The sequence below is a fragment of the Lepidochelys olivacea genome (assembly GCF_965140295.1).
Source record: "Lepidochelys olivacea isolate rLepOli2 genome assembly, chromosome: 1".
Lineage (NCBI taxonomy): Eukaryota > Metazoa > Chordata > Testudines > Cheloniidae > Lepidochelys > Lepidochelys olivacea.
The window spans coordinates 347,877,714-347,891,419 of NC_140411.1; the positions used below are offsets into that span (position 1 = coordinate 347,877,714).

At 48.1% G+C, this 13,706-nt stretch overlaps 1 protein-coding gene across 1 annotated transcript in view; it reads left to right on the forward strand.

Annotated features, from left to right (window-relative positions):
• LOC311524754 (uncharacterized protein) overlaps window positions 1-13,706 on the forward strand; it is a 214,824-nt gene that overhangs the window by 63,832 nt on the left and 137,286 nt on the right. Inside the window, exons 37-45 of the mRNA XM_084636213.1 lie at window positions 1,475-1,546; window positions 2,155-2,214; window positions 3,777-3,812; window positions 8,155-8,199; window positions 8,558-8,593; window positions 9,136-9,180; window positions 10,193-10,228; window positions 11,418-11,453; window positions 12,781-12,813. Coding sequence (XP_084492339.1) covers window positions 1,475-1,546; window positions 2,155-2,214; window positions 3,777-3,812; window positions 8,155-8,199; window positions 8,558-8,593; window positions 9,136-9,180; window positions 10,193-10,228; window positions 11,418-11,453; window positions 12,781-12,813 — 399 coding nt within the window. The remainder of the gene's footprint in view (window positions 1-1,474; window positions 1,547-2,154; window positions 2,215-3,776; window positions 3,813-8,154; window positions 8,200-8,557; window positions 8,594-9,135; window positions 9,181-10,192; window positions 10,229-11,417; window positions 11,454-12,780; window positions 12,814-13,706) is intronic.

The window sequence follows — 13,706 nt, forward strand, 5'->3', positions numbered from 1 at the left end:
GAGGAAGAGCTCTGCGTGGCTCAAAAGTTTGTCTCTCTCACTAGCAGAAGGTGGTCTGATAAAAGACATTACCTCACACACCTTGTCTCTCAAATATCTTGGGACCAACATGGCTTTCAACCAAACTGCATGCAACGTGTCTGTCTGACTGACAGCCCTGCATTTTATTTTTAAGCTGCCGAATGGATTGAATTTAGCTGGTGTTGGTCCTACTTTGAGCAGGGGTTTGGACCAGATGACCTCCTGAGGTCTCTTCCAACCCTGATATTCTATGATTCTATGAATACATGCCCCAGTGATGCTCAGCCTGGGGACCTATCCAAGAAGAGACATTTCCTTTTTCTGCCCCCCCCACCCCCCGTCAGCTCCCTGATCTGTCTGGTGGTGCTAGTAGTGTTGCTATGGCTACCAGTCAGGCATAGGTGTGCATGCGTGCGTGTGTATATATGGTGCAGGGAGGGAGCTGCCCAAGTACCATAGGCCTGCCACCATCACTGGCCACAATAACACAGTAAGTCAAGTATGATTCTCCCCTGTACGGCTGGTCTCCACTGCAGCTTGTGCCCTGTGGCAGGCTGAAGGGGTCTCTGGGGTGCCATTGTATCTGAAAGGTTCTTTAATGCATGAGCATGAATCACTGGACACATGATTGATACTGAGGGCGGCTCCTGGAAACGTGCAGTGTTGTTCTAGGTGGTGAGAGCCTCTCATGCATTATACAGGGGCCTCGCGGGAAAAGCGGTGCCAAGGGTGACAAAGGAGATGCAGGAGAGACCGTGAGTACAGACTGGTGCTGAACTTTCACCAATAGTCACTTTGGGCCAGACAGTGCCTGTCAGATGCAGGCCGTCGCTAAGGGTGGGTGGAAAGCAATAATCCTGGGACTCCTGGGAAATGTTGTGGAGGCGTAGTCGGCAGGATCTACACCCTGTTTACTGGTTAGCCATGGGTCATGCTCCCGGCATTTATTCACCAGATAACATAGATACTAAGAGAGTCCAAGGTGAGAAGGTTGGGAACGGGTGAAGCAAAAGGTTACTGTTTGTTATTTTCCATTTGTTTATTTCCGGTAAGGGAGCTAGAACAAAGGGAAAGGCAGGATGAGTAAGCTGGAGACGTTACCCAGTCCCAACCTGGAGTTAGACAACCTCTGTGCTGACTGTGGCCTGGAAGCTGCAGTCAAAACAATGAGGGGATAAGAGTTGTGTTCATGGACTATGAGAAGCAGTTAGAGCTGGCCAAGAGAGAGGCCCAAAACCTGGAGGTAGCAGAGAAAGCCAAAGAGTGAGGTGCCTTTGGGTAGTGTCACACTCCCCTCTGTGGAGGGCAACAGCTTTCACTGGCTAAGATGCTGTATGAACTAATTCCCAGCACTTCGTGGGGCCTCATTTTTATCATTTGGCTTGGCACTAACCCTAAATACCTTGGGCATGACAGGCACTGTGTTGAACCACATTCTGTTCCTCTTTTGCAGGGGAAAGCCGGTTTGCCTGGCCCTCTCGGGCTGGATGGTGCTCCTGGAATTCCCGGGCCAAGGGGAGAAAAGGTCATTACTCATGTACTATGTCTTTACTCTTCATCTGCCCAAAGGGGACAGAAATAGCCGAGTTGCTGTAATGGCAGGATGGACCAAGTGCGAGGAGGATGGAGAAGTGTCACCATGTCTCCCCCTGCTCCATGGACTTGCTGCAGCCAATATCATGGAATAGAATAGACATTGTCTGTCTAGCCAGCCTTCCCTGTTCCTCTGACTCATCTCCTATCTGTGCATCTGAAAGGTTTGGCCACTGTAGATGCCAGGACCTTCTCCTCTCCCACGGGATGGCCTCCTTTGGTGTCCCTGCCTCCTTTATCCCCATCCTCTTTCACATTGAAACCTCTACAGTCCTTTTCTTAACATGTCTCCCTTTCCAGGCAACTTAGGCTGACCTTAGAAATACAACCCTATAATGCTGAGGTTACATTAACAGACACTTCTCCAGACAAAATGGTCCTGCACTAAATTGCTGGCCCCCAGTGGGAGTTCAGAGATGCTGCTGTAGATAGGACTGATTTCAGTTATAGTCTTGCCTTTTCTTTTCTTTTTTTCTTCTTCTCCTTTCTCCCTTCTCCCTCTGGAGTGTTACCTTCACTTAGGCTGTGCTTGCTTTTCAGGGGGAGGCAGGGATCGGCATTCCAGGCACACCTGGCTTTAAGGGAGCAGAAGGAGGAAAGGTATGTTTTAGTCTTTGCAACCAGGTTTGTACATGTGCAATAGGCAACCTCTGTCCCTCCCCTTTTCCTTCAGTGCTCTGGATGTAGTTATTAACAGACTGAACCAAAAAACTAAATCTGTCCTTGTAGTTCTATGGCCTGGGTTATGCAGGTCAGATTAGATGATCACAGGTTATGTCCATAATTGAAGATAGGGGTGTGATTCCCAGCTTGCCTAGATGCACTCATGCTAGACCTCCCTGAGCAATATTTATCTGCTTTCACAGGAAAATTTCTATATTTCTCAGTCAGAAGACCTAAATATTTTGACTGAAACCGACATATTTCAAATTGGACGTACTGCCACATTGCCTCATGGGAGTTATAGTTTACTTGCCTCATGTCCCCATTCTCCTCTGTGGGCTGAGCTCCCCAGAGTGACTACATCTCCCAGGAAGCACCATGGCCAGGGACTCCCATGATGTACTGCCTCCTGTCTCCAAAAGGGGAGATCCTGGTGCATCCTGGGAGATGAAGCCCTGTGTCCAAATTTCTGCCAAAAATTGAAATATGTATTTTTTCCATTTTTGTCAAATTTTTCTGTGGAACCTCTTGCTTTTTTCCACCAGCTCTAGTGGGAAGGCTAGTGCAGACAAGGCGTCAGTGGCCACCAGCCTTTTTATCATGGTGTTTAGACCTTCTCTCATTAGGGTGGGAGGACTCAGTGGTTAAAACACCAATGGTAGTGGGAACCTTGGTACCCAATGTGGCTACTGCAGTAGAACTAAACCAGCAATCGCAAGGTGTTTGGCAGCAAAGCCCAGTGTAGATGCAGCCTCGTTTGTCAGACTTGGGCTGGGTGTTATTTTCTCAGAGGTAGGAGAGAATTTCACCTGGCTGTGAGCACCATGTGCCTGCTGTGTTCCAGCTTGGGGAGGAGTCAGTTTGAGCCAATTAGTGTCTGACCTGCACTGGCATTAATGCCCAAACACTGGTCCTGATGAGCAGCTTGAGCCGCATGGCCTGTTCTCTGGGGAGTTTCGGTGGGACTGTAGAGAAGGAAGGCACCTAGGCCATGGAACAGAAGTGGAGCTATTCCACAGTGTCCACTGCAGCCTGTGCAGCATCTGGCCTCCCCCAATGCCACGGGAAATGATTGGTGGCAGGTCCACCAGCTCTACCCCCAAATCCCTGCTCTGCCAGGCAGTGCCTGGAGTTCCCGTGCAGCTGGTCTTGTGGCACAAAAATCCTCCTTGGGCTTCCAGAATCCTGCCCTTTGCCCCTAAACAGCTGGTAGGAATTGCTCTGTCCTTACAAGACGCCTGTGTCTTCACTGTTTGAGGGCTCTGGATTTAGCAAACCTTTAGAGGTGACAATCTAATAGGCGAGAGATGGGACGGGTGTTGCCGAAATCAGCCCTTTGTAAATAGCTGGACCGCAATGGAGAGGTGTTGTTGAAACTCATGGACTGCCACTGGAGTTGAAAAAGGAGAGAAACACAGAAGGGTGGTGATGATGAAGAAGAGGACAGGAGCCAGCAATGAGTCCTAGAGGCTGAGCTCTCTTCTCTCTTTGTTTTTCAGGGGGAAATGGGGCCACCCGGAGCACAAGGACAAAAGGCGGGTATTAAAAACATGCATCCAAGTTGAACCTGTGCTAGGGTGGTTGGAAATGGGTGGTGGTCTTGGATGGGGAAGATAGAGGGACATCCTTTGTGGCATAGAATGCAATAAGAAAAGGAGTACTTGTGGCACCTTAGAGACTAACCAATTTATTTGAGCCACGCCCAGTCGTGGCTAAGTCATTATGCAAGGTAACCTATTTCTCCTTGTTTTCCTAACCCCCCCCAAGACGTTCTTGTTAAACCCTGGATTTGTGCTGGAAATGGCCCACCTTGATTATCATACACATTGTAAGGAGAGTGATCACTTTACATAAGCTATTACCAGCAGGAGAGTGGGGTGGGGGGAGAGAGAACCTTTTGTAGTGATAAACACCCATTTTTTCATGATTTGCGTGTATAAAAACAAACATCTTCCTCATTTTCCATAGTATGCATCCGATGAAGTGAGCTGTAGCTCACGAAAGCTTATGCTCAAATAAATTGGTTAGTCTCTAAGGTGCCACAAGTACTCCTTTTCTTTTTGCGAATTCAGACTAACACGGCTGTTACTCTGAAACCTGATAGAATTCAATGACGCTACCCCAAATTCAAAATCAGTGAAAGGAAATCCTTCTTCACACAAGGCATAATCAGACGGTGGAACTCCTTACCACAGGATGACATTGAGGCCAAGAATCCAGCAAAACTCAAAAAAAGATTGGATGGGTAGAAACCGGTGATCAATGGCTCAATGTCTAGTTGGCAGCCAGTATCAAGCAGAGTGCCCCAGGGGTCAGTCTTTGGGCTGGTTTTGTTCAACATCTTTATTAATGATCTGGATGATGGGATGAATTGCACCCTCAGCAAGTTCACAGATGACACTAAGCCTTGAGGAGAGGTAGATATGCTGGAGGGTAGGGACAGGGTCCAGAGTGACCTAGACAAATTGGAGGGTTGGGCCAAAAGAAATCTGATGAGGTTCAACAAGGACAAGTGCAGAGTCCTGCACTTAGGATGGAAGAATCCAGTGCATTGCTACAGGCTGGGGACTGACTGGCTAAGTGGCAGTTCTGTAGAAAAGGACCTGGGGATTACAGTGGATGAGAAGCTGGATATGAGTCAACAGTGTGCCCTTGTTGCCAAGAAGGCTAACGGCATATTGGGCTGCATTAGTAGGAGCATTGTCAGCAGATCGAGGGAAGTGATTATTCCCCTCTATTTGGCACTGGTGTGGCCACATCTGGAGTATTGCGTCCAGTTTTGGGCCCCCCACTACAGAAAGGATGTGGACTAATTGGAGAGAGTCCAACAGAGGGCAACGAAAATGATCAGGGGACTGGAACGCATGACTTATGAGGAGAGGCTGAGGGAGCTGGGCTGGTTTAGTCTGTGGAAGAGAAGAGTGAGGAGGGATTTGATAGCAGCCTTCAACTATCTGAAGGGGGTTCCAAAGAGGATGGAGCTCAGCTGTTCTCAGTGGTGGCAGATGACAGAACAAGGAGTAATGGTCTCAAGTTGCAGTGGGGGAGGTCTAGGTTGGATATTAGGAAACACTATTTCACTAGGAGGGTGGTGAAGCACTGGAATGGGTTACCAATACCTAGGGAGGTAGTGGAATCTCCATCCTTCAAGATTTTTAAGGCCTGGCTTGACAAAGCCCTGGCTGGGATGATTTAATTGGGATTGGTCCTGCTTTGAGCAACAAGTTGGACTAGATGACCTCCTGAGGTCTCTTCCAACCCTAATCTTCTATGATTTTATGGTCATGAATACATTTAGGCTGGAAATTAGAAGGAGGTTTCTACCCATCAGAAAGAGTAAAGTTCTGGAACAGCCTCCCCATAGCAGTAGTGGGGGGCAAACCACCTAAGTAGTTTTAAGATGGAGCTTGATACATTTATGAATAGGACTATATGACTTGGGTTCCTGTGATAACAGGGGATTGGACTCAGTGACACAGAGATCCCTTCGAGTCCTGTATCTGGTGGTCTCCGCTCTGATCCAGCCTGGGAATCCCTAGGTTCCTGGTAGGGTTGCCAGACATCTGTTTTTTCACTGGAACACCCAGTCGAAAAGGGACCCTGGCAGCTTCAGTTGGCACCGCTGACCGCTCTGTTAAAAGTGCAGTCAGCAGCGCAGCAGGGCTAAGGCAGGCCTCCTGTCTGCCCTAGCTCTGTGCAGCTTCCGGAAGTGGCCCCCAGGTCCTTGCTGCCCCTATGTGCATGGGCTGTCAGGGCGGCTCTGCGCACTACCCCCACCCCAAGTACCGGCTCCTCAGCTCCCATTGGCCAGGAATCATAACCAATGGGAGCTGCGGGGGTGGTGTCTGTGGGTGTGAGGGCAGCGCGCGGAGCCTTCCGTCCCTGGTCGCTCATGTGCCATGGGGCTGCAGGAACCTGGTGGCCGCTTCCTGGGAGCTGCGGTAAGCGCTGCCGGGACCCTGCATCCCGAACCCCCTCCTGGACTCCAACCCCTTGCCCCAGCCCGGAGTCCCCTGCCACACCCAAACTCCCTCCTGTAGCCCGCACCCCCCCCCAACACTCTGTCCTTGCCCGGAGCCCCCACCTGCACCCCAAACCCCTGGCCTCACCCCACCTCACCTCAGAGCCCACACGCCCAGCTGGAGCCTGCACCCCCTCTCACACTCTGAACCCCTCAACCCCAGCCCAGAGCCCCCTCCTGCACTCCAAACCTCTTATCCCCAGCCCCACCCCAGAGTCCGCACCCCAACGTGCTACCCCAGCCCAGAGCCATTTCCCGCACCCCAAACCCCTCATCCCTGGCCCCACCTCAGAGTCCACACCCCCAGCTGGAGCCCACCCCTGCCCCACACCCTAACCTCCTGACTCATCCCTGTGAAAGTGAGCAAGGGTGGAGGAGAGCGAGCAACGGAGGGAGGGGGGATGGAGCAAGTAGGGGCGGCTCCTCAGTGAAGGGGCAGGGCCTCGGGGCAGGGCACGGGGCAGGGGTGTTCGGTTTTGTGCGATTAGAAAGTTGGCAGCCCTAGTTCCTGGTGGAGGCTGGGAAGGCAAAAAGTGTTGGTAAAGGCATATTAAACTGTATCGTACTGTTCAGCCACTAGGCAACCTACCTTTTTAAAGCTAACCTCAGTCATTGCTGGCAATGCATTAAAGGATCTTCTAGTGAACACATCTGGTGTTAGAGTAACAGCCGTGTTAGTCTGTATTCGCAAAAAGAAAAGGAGTACTTGTGGCACCTTAGAGACTAACCAATTTATTAGAGCATAAGCTTTCGTGAGCTACAGCTCACTTCATCAGATGCATATCGTGGAAACTGCAGCAGACTTTATATATACACAGAGAATATGAAACAATACCTCCTCCCACCCCACTGTCCTGCTGGTAATATCTCTCTGAGAAGGGAGCCCTGCAGCCAGTCCATATCTGGTACCGAACCCTGACTTGCTGGTAAGCAGCCCTACTGGGTACAAAGTGTACATGACAGAGGCCCCTCACAAATGGGTGGCAATGATTGTTGGGGAAGTGACTCGGGGAGAGTGGGGAGGATTTTGCTGCCCAGGGGTGAGGAAAACATTGATGTCTTAGTCTGTGACATTCACTGCTGGACAAGGATCAGGGAGTCAAAGACTGTGATTTCTTGATGTAACAAAAAAACCCTGAGAGTGGCTTAGGTATGTGAAAGATAATCAAATCTCAGGGCATGAAGTGGTCACCTCCATGGGCTGGAAAGATCTCCAGGCCCCTAAATGTAGCACTGAACAAGTAGCTAAATGCATGATTGAGTGAGCCTTTTGCCACCCCCTGAAGCATGGGATGTCAGCCACTGCTGTAGGCAGGATACCGAACCTAACTGGCCAATGGTCGGGTCTGGCTAATTCAATCTTCTTATCACAGTTTCTCTTCCCTGCCTCTCCAGCATCAACTGGCTTATTGCTTGGAGAGGATTCTGCAGAGCAGTGGCTCTGGGAGACGGACATGTGACTCACTTCAGACCGTCTTGTCTAGCGAATGGAAAACTTGCTTTCTAAAGAACTGCCCCTCCAACACACAATATTGAGGGCCAAGCCCTGCTTGCCTGTGGAAAAGTGCATGTTTATAACAATGCATGGGAATTGTGTATTTGCACGTTCAAACAGCCATCTCTAACTTGCCCTTTGCATGTGCAATCATGGCACTGTGTGCACAAATGTGGGCATGCACTTGTGTGGGCATTTTTGCATGTGCAATTGCACCTCTTTAAGAAAAGAAAAAAGTGTGACTGAGTGTTTTCTGTAAGGGGCCTTAGGCCTAGAACTACTGGTGTTTTTAAAGAGCTCTTTCGGGGACTGACTACATGGGACAGTCAGGGAAATACATTTTGTTTTTGTTTTTGTTTAGGGTGAACCAGGATTGCCTGGAGAGGAAGGACTGACTGGCCCAAAGGTAGGGTTTGGGTGAACCAAAATCAAAGTTAAAAAAAAAATGCAGTAAATTTGGAGCCCAAACTACCCTGATAAAATGGGACCCCAATCTCAGCTGATGTTACCATAATATACACAATATTGTGAGAATTAATTATTGTTTGTCTGGCTCTTTGAAATCCTCACCTGAAGGGCAATATATGAATGCAAAGTCTATTGATATTAAAACAAAGATATATTTGTCTTCTTGCTTTGCAAACTCCTGGAGAAGGAATATCCAAAGCTCTTTCTCCTGCAGAGTGCAGGGCTTGCTTGTTCGTTGGTTGATATTTCTTTGCAAATGGATCTTTGTCTTAACAAAAGCATCTTTCATTTTCCAGGGTAAAAAAGGCCAAGCAGGTGTCAAAGGGGAGAAGGTGAGAGGGGTCCTTAAACTGACAGAAATAAATGATGCTTGGACATAGGAGAGGAGAGAGAATAGGCCTGATTTGCTCTTGGTTACACTGGTATAGATCAAAGATAAATTTGGTGGAGTTACACTGGTCTAAAACCAGTGTGGTTGGCAGCAGAATTGAGCCCAATATCTGAGTTGTCTTAGCCTGTTGAATGTGCATTCAGTTTTCTTTTGAGGAATATTTCCCATGCATATTTGTTGTTTTACAAACCCCAAAGTCACATTCCTTCTGCATTTTCATTTAATTATTAAATCAAGGATCAAAATAAGATTGGGCATTTTTATTAGCATTTGCAGCTAGGATAAAAATAAGCTATCAATCCTCATGCTTCAGGATATTGGCTTATCACCAGCTGGGGACAGGAAGGTATCTCCCCTGAAGGTGACTTCCTCTGCAGTTTTGAGGCTCTGTCAGAGATTGGATGCTGAAGTAGATGGACCCATTGGTCTGTTCTGGCAACTCTTATGCACCTAATACCTCTACGTATTTTCTGTCGCTTGCAGGGGGAGCGTGGAGAAATGGGGCCGAAGGGACTTCAAGGAAGTGCTGTAAGCCAATCAAGTTGCTTGACAAGCTGCTGTCAGAATGACCCTGCATGTAACAAATGGAACCATCCCAAACCCTTTCTTGATGAGACCTTCGCAGAGCCAGCTCCTTCCCAATGTTGCAATGCCTTTGGAGCCACTTGCCACAGCTCTTGCAAACATTGTAGTCTCTGTTTGGCATCTCCTGTTGCTACAGATGCTCTGCCTGGCTCTCATTTACATGAATGCCCCTTTATGCCACTCTGGGTAAAAGGGCATTAAAGTGGGCCTTTTACCTGCCAGAATACTGTGAAAGAAACCTGGTATTAATGAGAATCAGGCTCTTCATTAACGTGAGTCTGCAATGGCTGCATTCAGGTTGAAGACTAGCCCCATCCCCTTTTAGCCTCCTGGAATGGCAGGGAGGTGGTGACATTTGGGTGTCTCAGGGTTTGATTTAGGTTTCCTACTGACTGGCAGATCTCTCTCTTGCCCCCAAAAGCCCGTAGAGTGGGTGCTTGTATGGGTGCCTTCTGGTCTTGTATTCAACCTTCTGACGGTTAAAAATTGGGTGGGAAATCTCATAAGAACGGAATTTCTAGTGAGATTTGTACATGCGGGTGGATCTGGCTGGAGGTCCCCAAAGAAGACTACTGCATGGTGTGGGGCCTGCTTGTGTTGAAAAGCCTGGTAGTGGGACATAGAGCATATCGCTTCTAGGTCGCCCTATTCAAATCGGGCCCAGGTTCAGGATAAATGTTCCCATCTGATGGCTGAGGGGTAGCCTGTGTGCCGGGATCTGGTGATCTCATTCCACTCCCTAATGGGCGAGTTTTCATGGGATTAAAATCATCATCATGTTTAGCCCCCTTTTTGGGAGCAGTCTTGGCAGAGAAGCCAATGGCTAAATGTCCCATGAAGACACAACTTGACACTGCTGTTGTCCCTGCTGTACGATGTGGTCCCTTTGGGACCCCGGAATTAAATGACTGAAATATTTTTAACCTGTTGGAAATGTTCCTTTGATGTTTTACAGGGTCTTCCAGGAGTGGTGGGGCAGAAAGGAGACCAAGTAAGTAATATGGGGCAGTGGGGGTCATTTAGATCAAGGAGCCAGGGCAAAGAACAGGAGTCAGGACTCCTGACAATCAGATAACAGCCTTAAAATAGTGACTGTGTTTAGCTGCCTTTACAAGTTTCCTCTCTTCTGGTACAGCGTGTTCCAAGAAGAGCCCGGGGAGTAACTGATTTTTCAGTTCGCTGACAGCTCCAACATTTTTGTTAAAAAATTCATTTTGGGCCAAACCGAATCGGAAAACTGCAAAAAAATTTCGGCAACTAGAAAAAAAATCCATTTTGAGTCGAACAAAAATGTCTGGCATTTTAAAAGAACTAGATTCACAAAATGAGTAGCGGTGGGGTCTCCTTTAGTCCTGTAGTTAGGGGTGCTCACCTGGGATGTAGGAAACCCTGGTTCAATTCTCCCCCTTCTGGTTCAATTCCCCCCTCTGCCTATTGTGGGAAGGAACTTGTACTTGGGTCTCCCACCTCTCAGGCGACCGGGCCATGGGCTATTCTGCTGCAGAGCTCTCTCAACCTGTTCCACTTAGTGTAAACAGTAACTGGAGCGGGGACTTGAACTTGGTCTCCCACATCCCAGGTGAATGCCCAATCCCCAGCCGATAATGTATATCTCTCACTCTCTTTCCCTGTGCCAGTGACCATTCTTATTCATCATAGTCATTCATAATTACAGTGTCTGGTCACTGGGCCAATGAAAGACATACAGCATCATTAGGGCCCTACCAAATTCACGGCCGTGAAAAACGCGTCACAGACCATGAAATCTGGTCTTTTGTATACTTTTACCCTATACTATACAGATTTCACAGGGCAGACCAGCTCTGAAGGCAGCGCAGAAGTAAGGGTGGCAATACCACTGCCCCCCTACAAATAACCTTGTAACACCCCCCCCACAACCTCCTCTTGGGTCAGGACCCCTACAGTTACAACACCATGAAATTTCAGATTTAAATAGATGAAATCATGAAATTTACGATTTAAAAAATCCTATGACCGTGGAATTGACCAAAATGGACTGTGAATTTGGTGGGGCCCCAAGCATCATCCTATTGTTTTACTTCTGTCCTTCTGTGCCTGAGCTGGGGGCTGGGTTAAGAAATGATGCTTTAGGTTTTTTTAAGCATAAAAACTTTTAATGTTCTAACTATTAACTTTATGTATTTAATCTTTCCTTACAGGGAAGTCAGGGCTTTCCAGGTGCTCCGGCCATGGGGGTAACTATGAGTGGACAGTAGTTCTGGTAACCCCCCTGAGCAATAGATACTGCATCACTCAGTGTACAATACAGACATGGCTTGTGCCGCTTAACGCACAGCTTTCCAGCGGGCAGCATGAACAGCTAAAGAACTAGGGAAGTCTTACTGAACCGTCTATTCACGCTCACTGTTAAAGTCACCTGGATTCACGGGGTGCACTGACTTCTGAAAACCAGGCTCCTTGGTGGTGGAATTATGAAAGCCAGTTCCACATTAGTGATTACTGCTATTTCTTCCGTAATATGCTATTTCCTGGAAGGCCCTGATCAAGACTGGAGCCGCTTTGAGACTGGTGCTAGAAAGACAATCCTGGCCCCAGAGATTTTGTAGTCTAATCCTGTCCATTTAATCTGATCTCCTGTTATGAGAGTTAGCACAGGGCTGATTTTGGCACTACGAGGGCACTTAAATTTATTCTGAGAGATACTGAGGCCTGCTGGAACCATCGAGGCTCAGCCCTGGTTTAATTAAAGTCCTTGGGCTGTTCTGGGTAAATCTTGACCAGTTAACTGGCCCCGCTGCCCTGAAGATGAATTACTGGATCCCACACTTGGGCTTACAGAGGCCCTGATCCAAAGCCTATTGAAGTAAATGGGAGTCTTTCAATGGGTTTTGGACCAGGCCTATAGTCCTTTCTGGTGTTGGATACAGTATAGGAGTCAGCTTTTGCCACTCAAACACAGGGTACAAGGTCCTATAGGGTAATGGAGGTAGACTGAGCGTTTTTTGTTTTGAAACTTGAGTTGTCCCCCCCCCACACATTCTTCCCCCTCCACCTCCATAAAACCCCCGTGTAACATGATCTGAATATGGCAGAGAGAACTGGGCTTATTTAGTCTGCAGAAGAGAAGAGTGAGGGGGGATTTGATAGCAGCCGTCAGCTATCTGAAGGGGGGTTCCAAAGAGGATGGAGCTTGGCTGTTTTCAATGGTGGCAGATGACAGAACAAGGAGTAATGGTCTCAAGTTGCAGTGGGGGAGGTCTAGGTTGGATATTAGGAAACACTATTTCACTAGGAGGGTGGTGAAACACTGGAATGGGTTACCCAGGGAGGTGGTGGAATCTCCGTCCTTCGAGGTTTTTAAGGCCCAGCTTGACAAAGCCCTGGCTGGGATAATTTAGTTGGGGTTGGTCCTGCTTTGAGCAGGGGGTTGGACTAGATGACCTCCTCAGGTCTCTTCCAACCCTGATCTTCTATGATTCTATGATTCTAATATCCATCTATGTCAAGGAAATCCATCCCTCTAAATAAAGAGGACACTTATGTGGCTTCCTTTTCTCCTAGGTTGTTGGACCTCCAGGCAAGAAGGGTGCCAGAGTAAGTTAACTAAGCAGCACAATGTTAAACTTGCATGAGACCTTTGCCTAAGAAGACTAGGGCATGTTACTCACTGAGATTCCTGGGCTATATGGAGACCTGGTCTCATGAAATGACAAAGCTCAAGTGAACAGAGATTGGAACATAAGAACTCTCATACTGGTTCACACCAGTGGTCCATTTAGCCAGTATCCTTTCTCTGACAGTGTCCAAGGCCAGATGCTTCAGAGGGACTGAACAGAACAGGGCAATTATTGAGTGATCCATCCCCTAGTGTCTAGTCCCAGCTTCTGGCAGTCAGACGCTAAGGGACAACCAGAGCATGGTGTTATGACCCTGACCATCTTGGCTAATAGCCATTGATGGACCTATCCTCCTTGAACTTATCTAATTCTTTTTTTAACCCAGTTATAGTTTTGGCCTTCACAACGTCCCCTGGCAATGAGTTCCACAGTTTGACTGTGTGTTGTGTGAAGAAGTACTTCCTTATGTTTCTTTTAAAGCAACTGCCGATTAATTTCATTAGGTGGCCCCTTGATTGTGTGTTGTGTGACAGAGTAAATAACACTTCCTTATTCATTTTCCCCACACCCTTCATCATTTTTATAGACCTCTAGCATATCCCCCCGTAGTCTCTTTTCCAAGTGAAACAGTCCCAGTCCTTTTGGTCTCTCCTCATGTGGAAGCTGTATTCAAGGTGTGGGTGTAACGACACATGATCAACAACGATGATTCCGCCCCATTAATCTTTCTCTTGTTTATATGCAAGCCAATTTAAACCCTCACGTAACATCTAGCCCAGGGGTAGGCAACCTATGGTACGCGTGCCAAAGACGGCACGCGAGCTGATTGTCAGTGGCACCCACACTGCCTGGGTCCTGGCCACCGGTCCG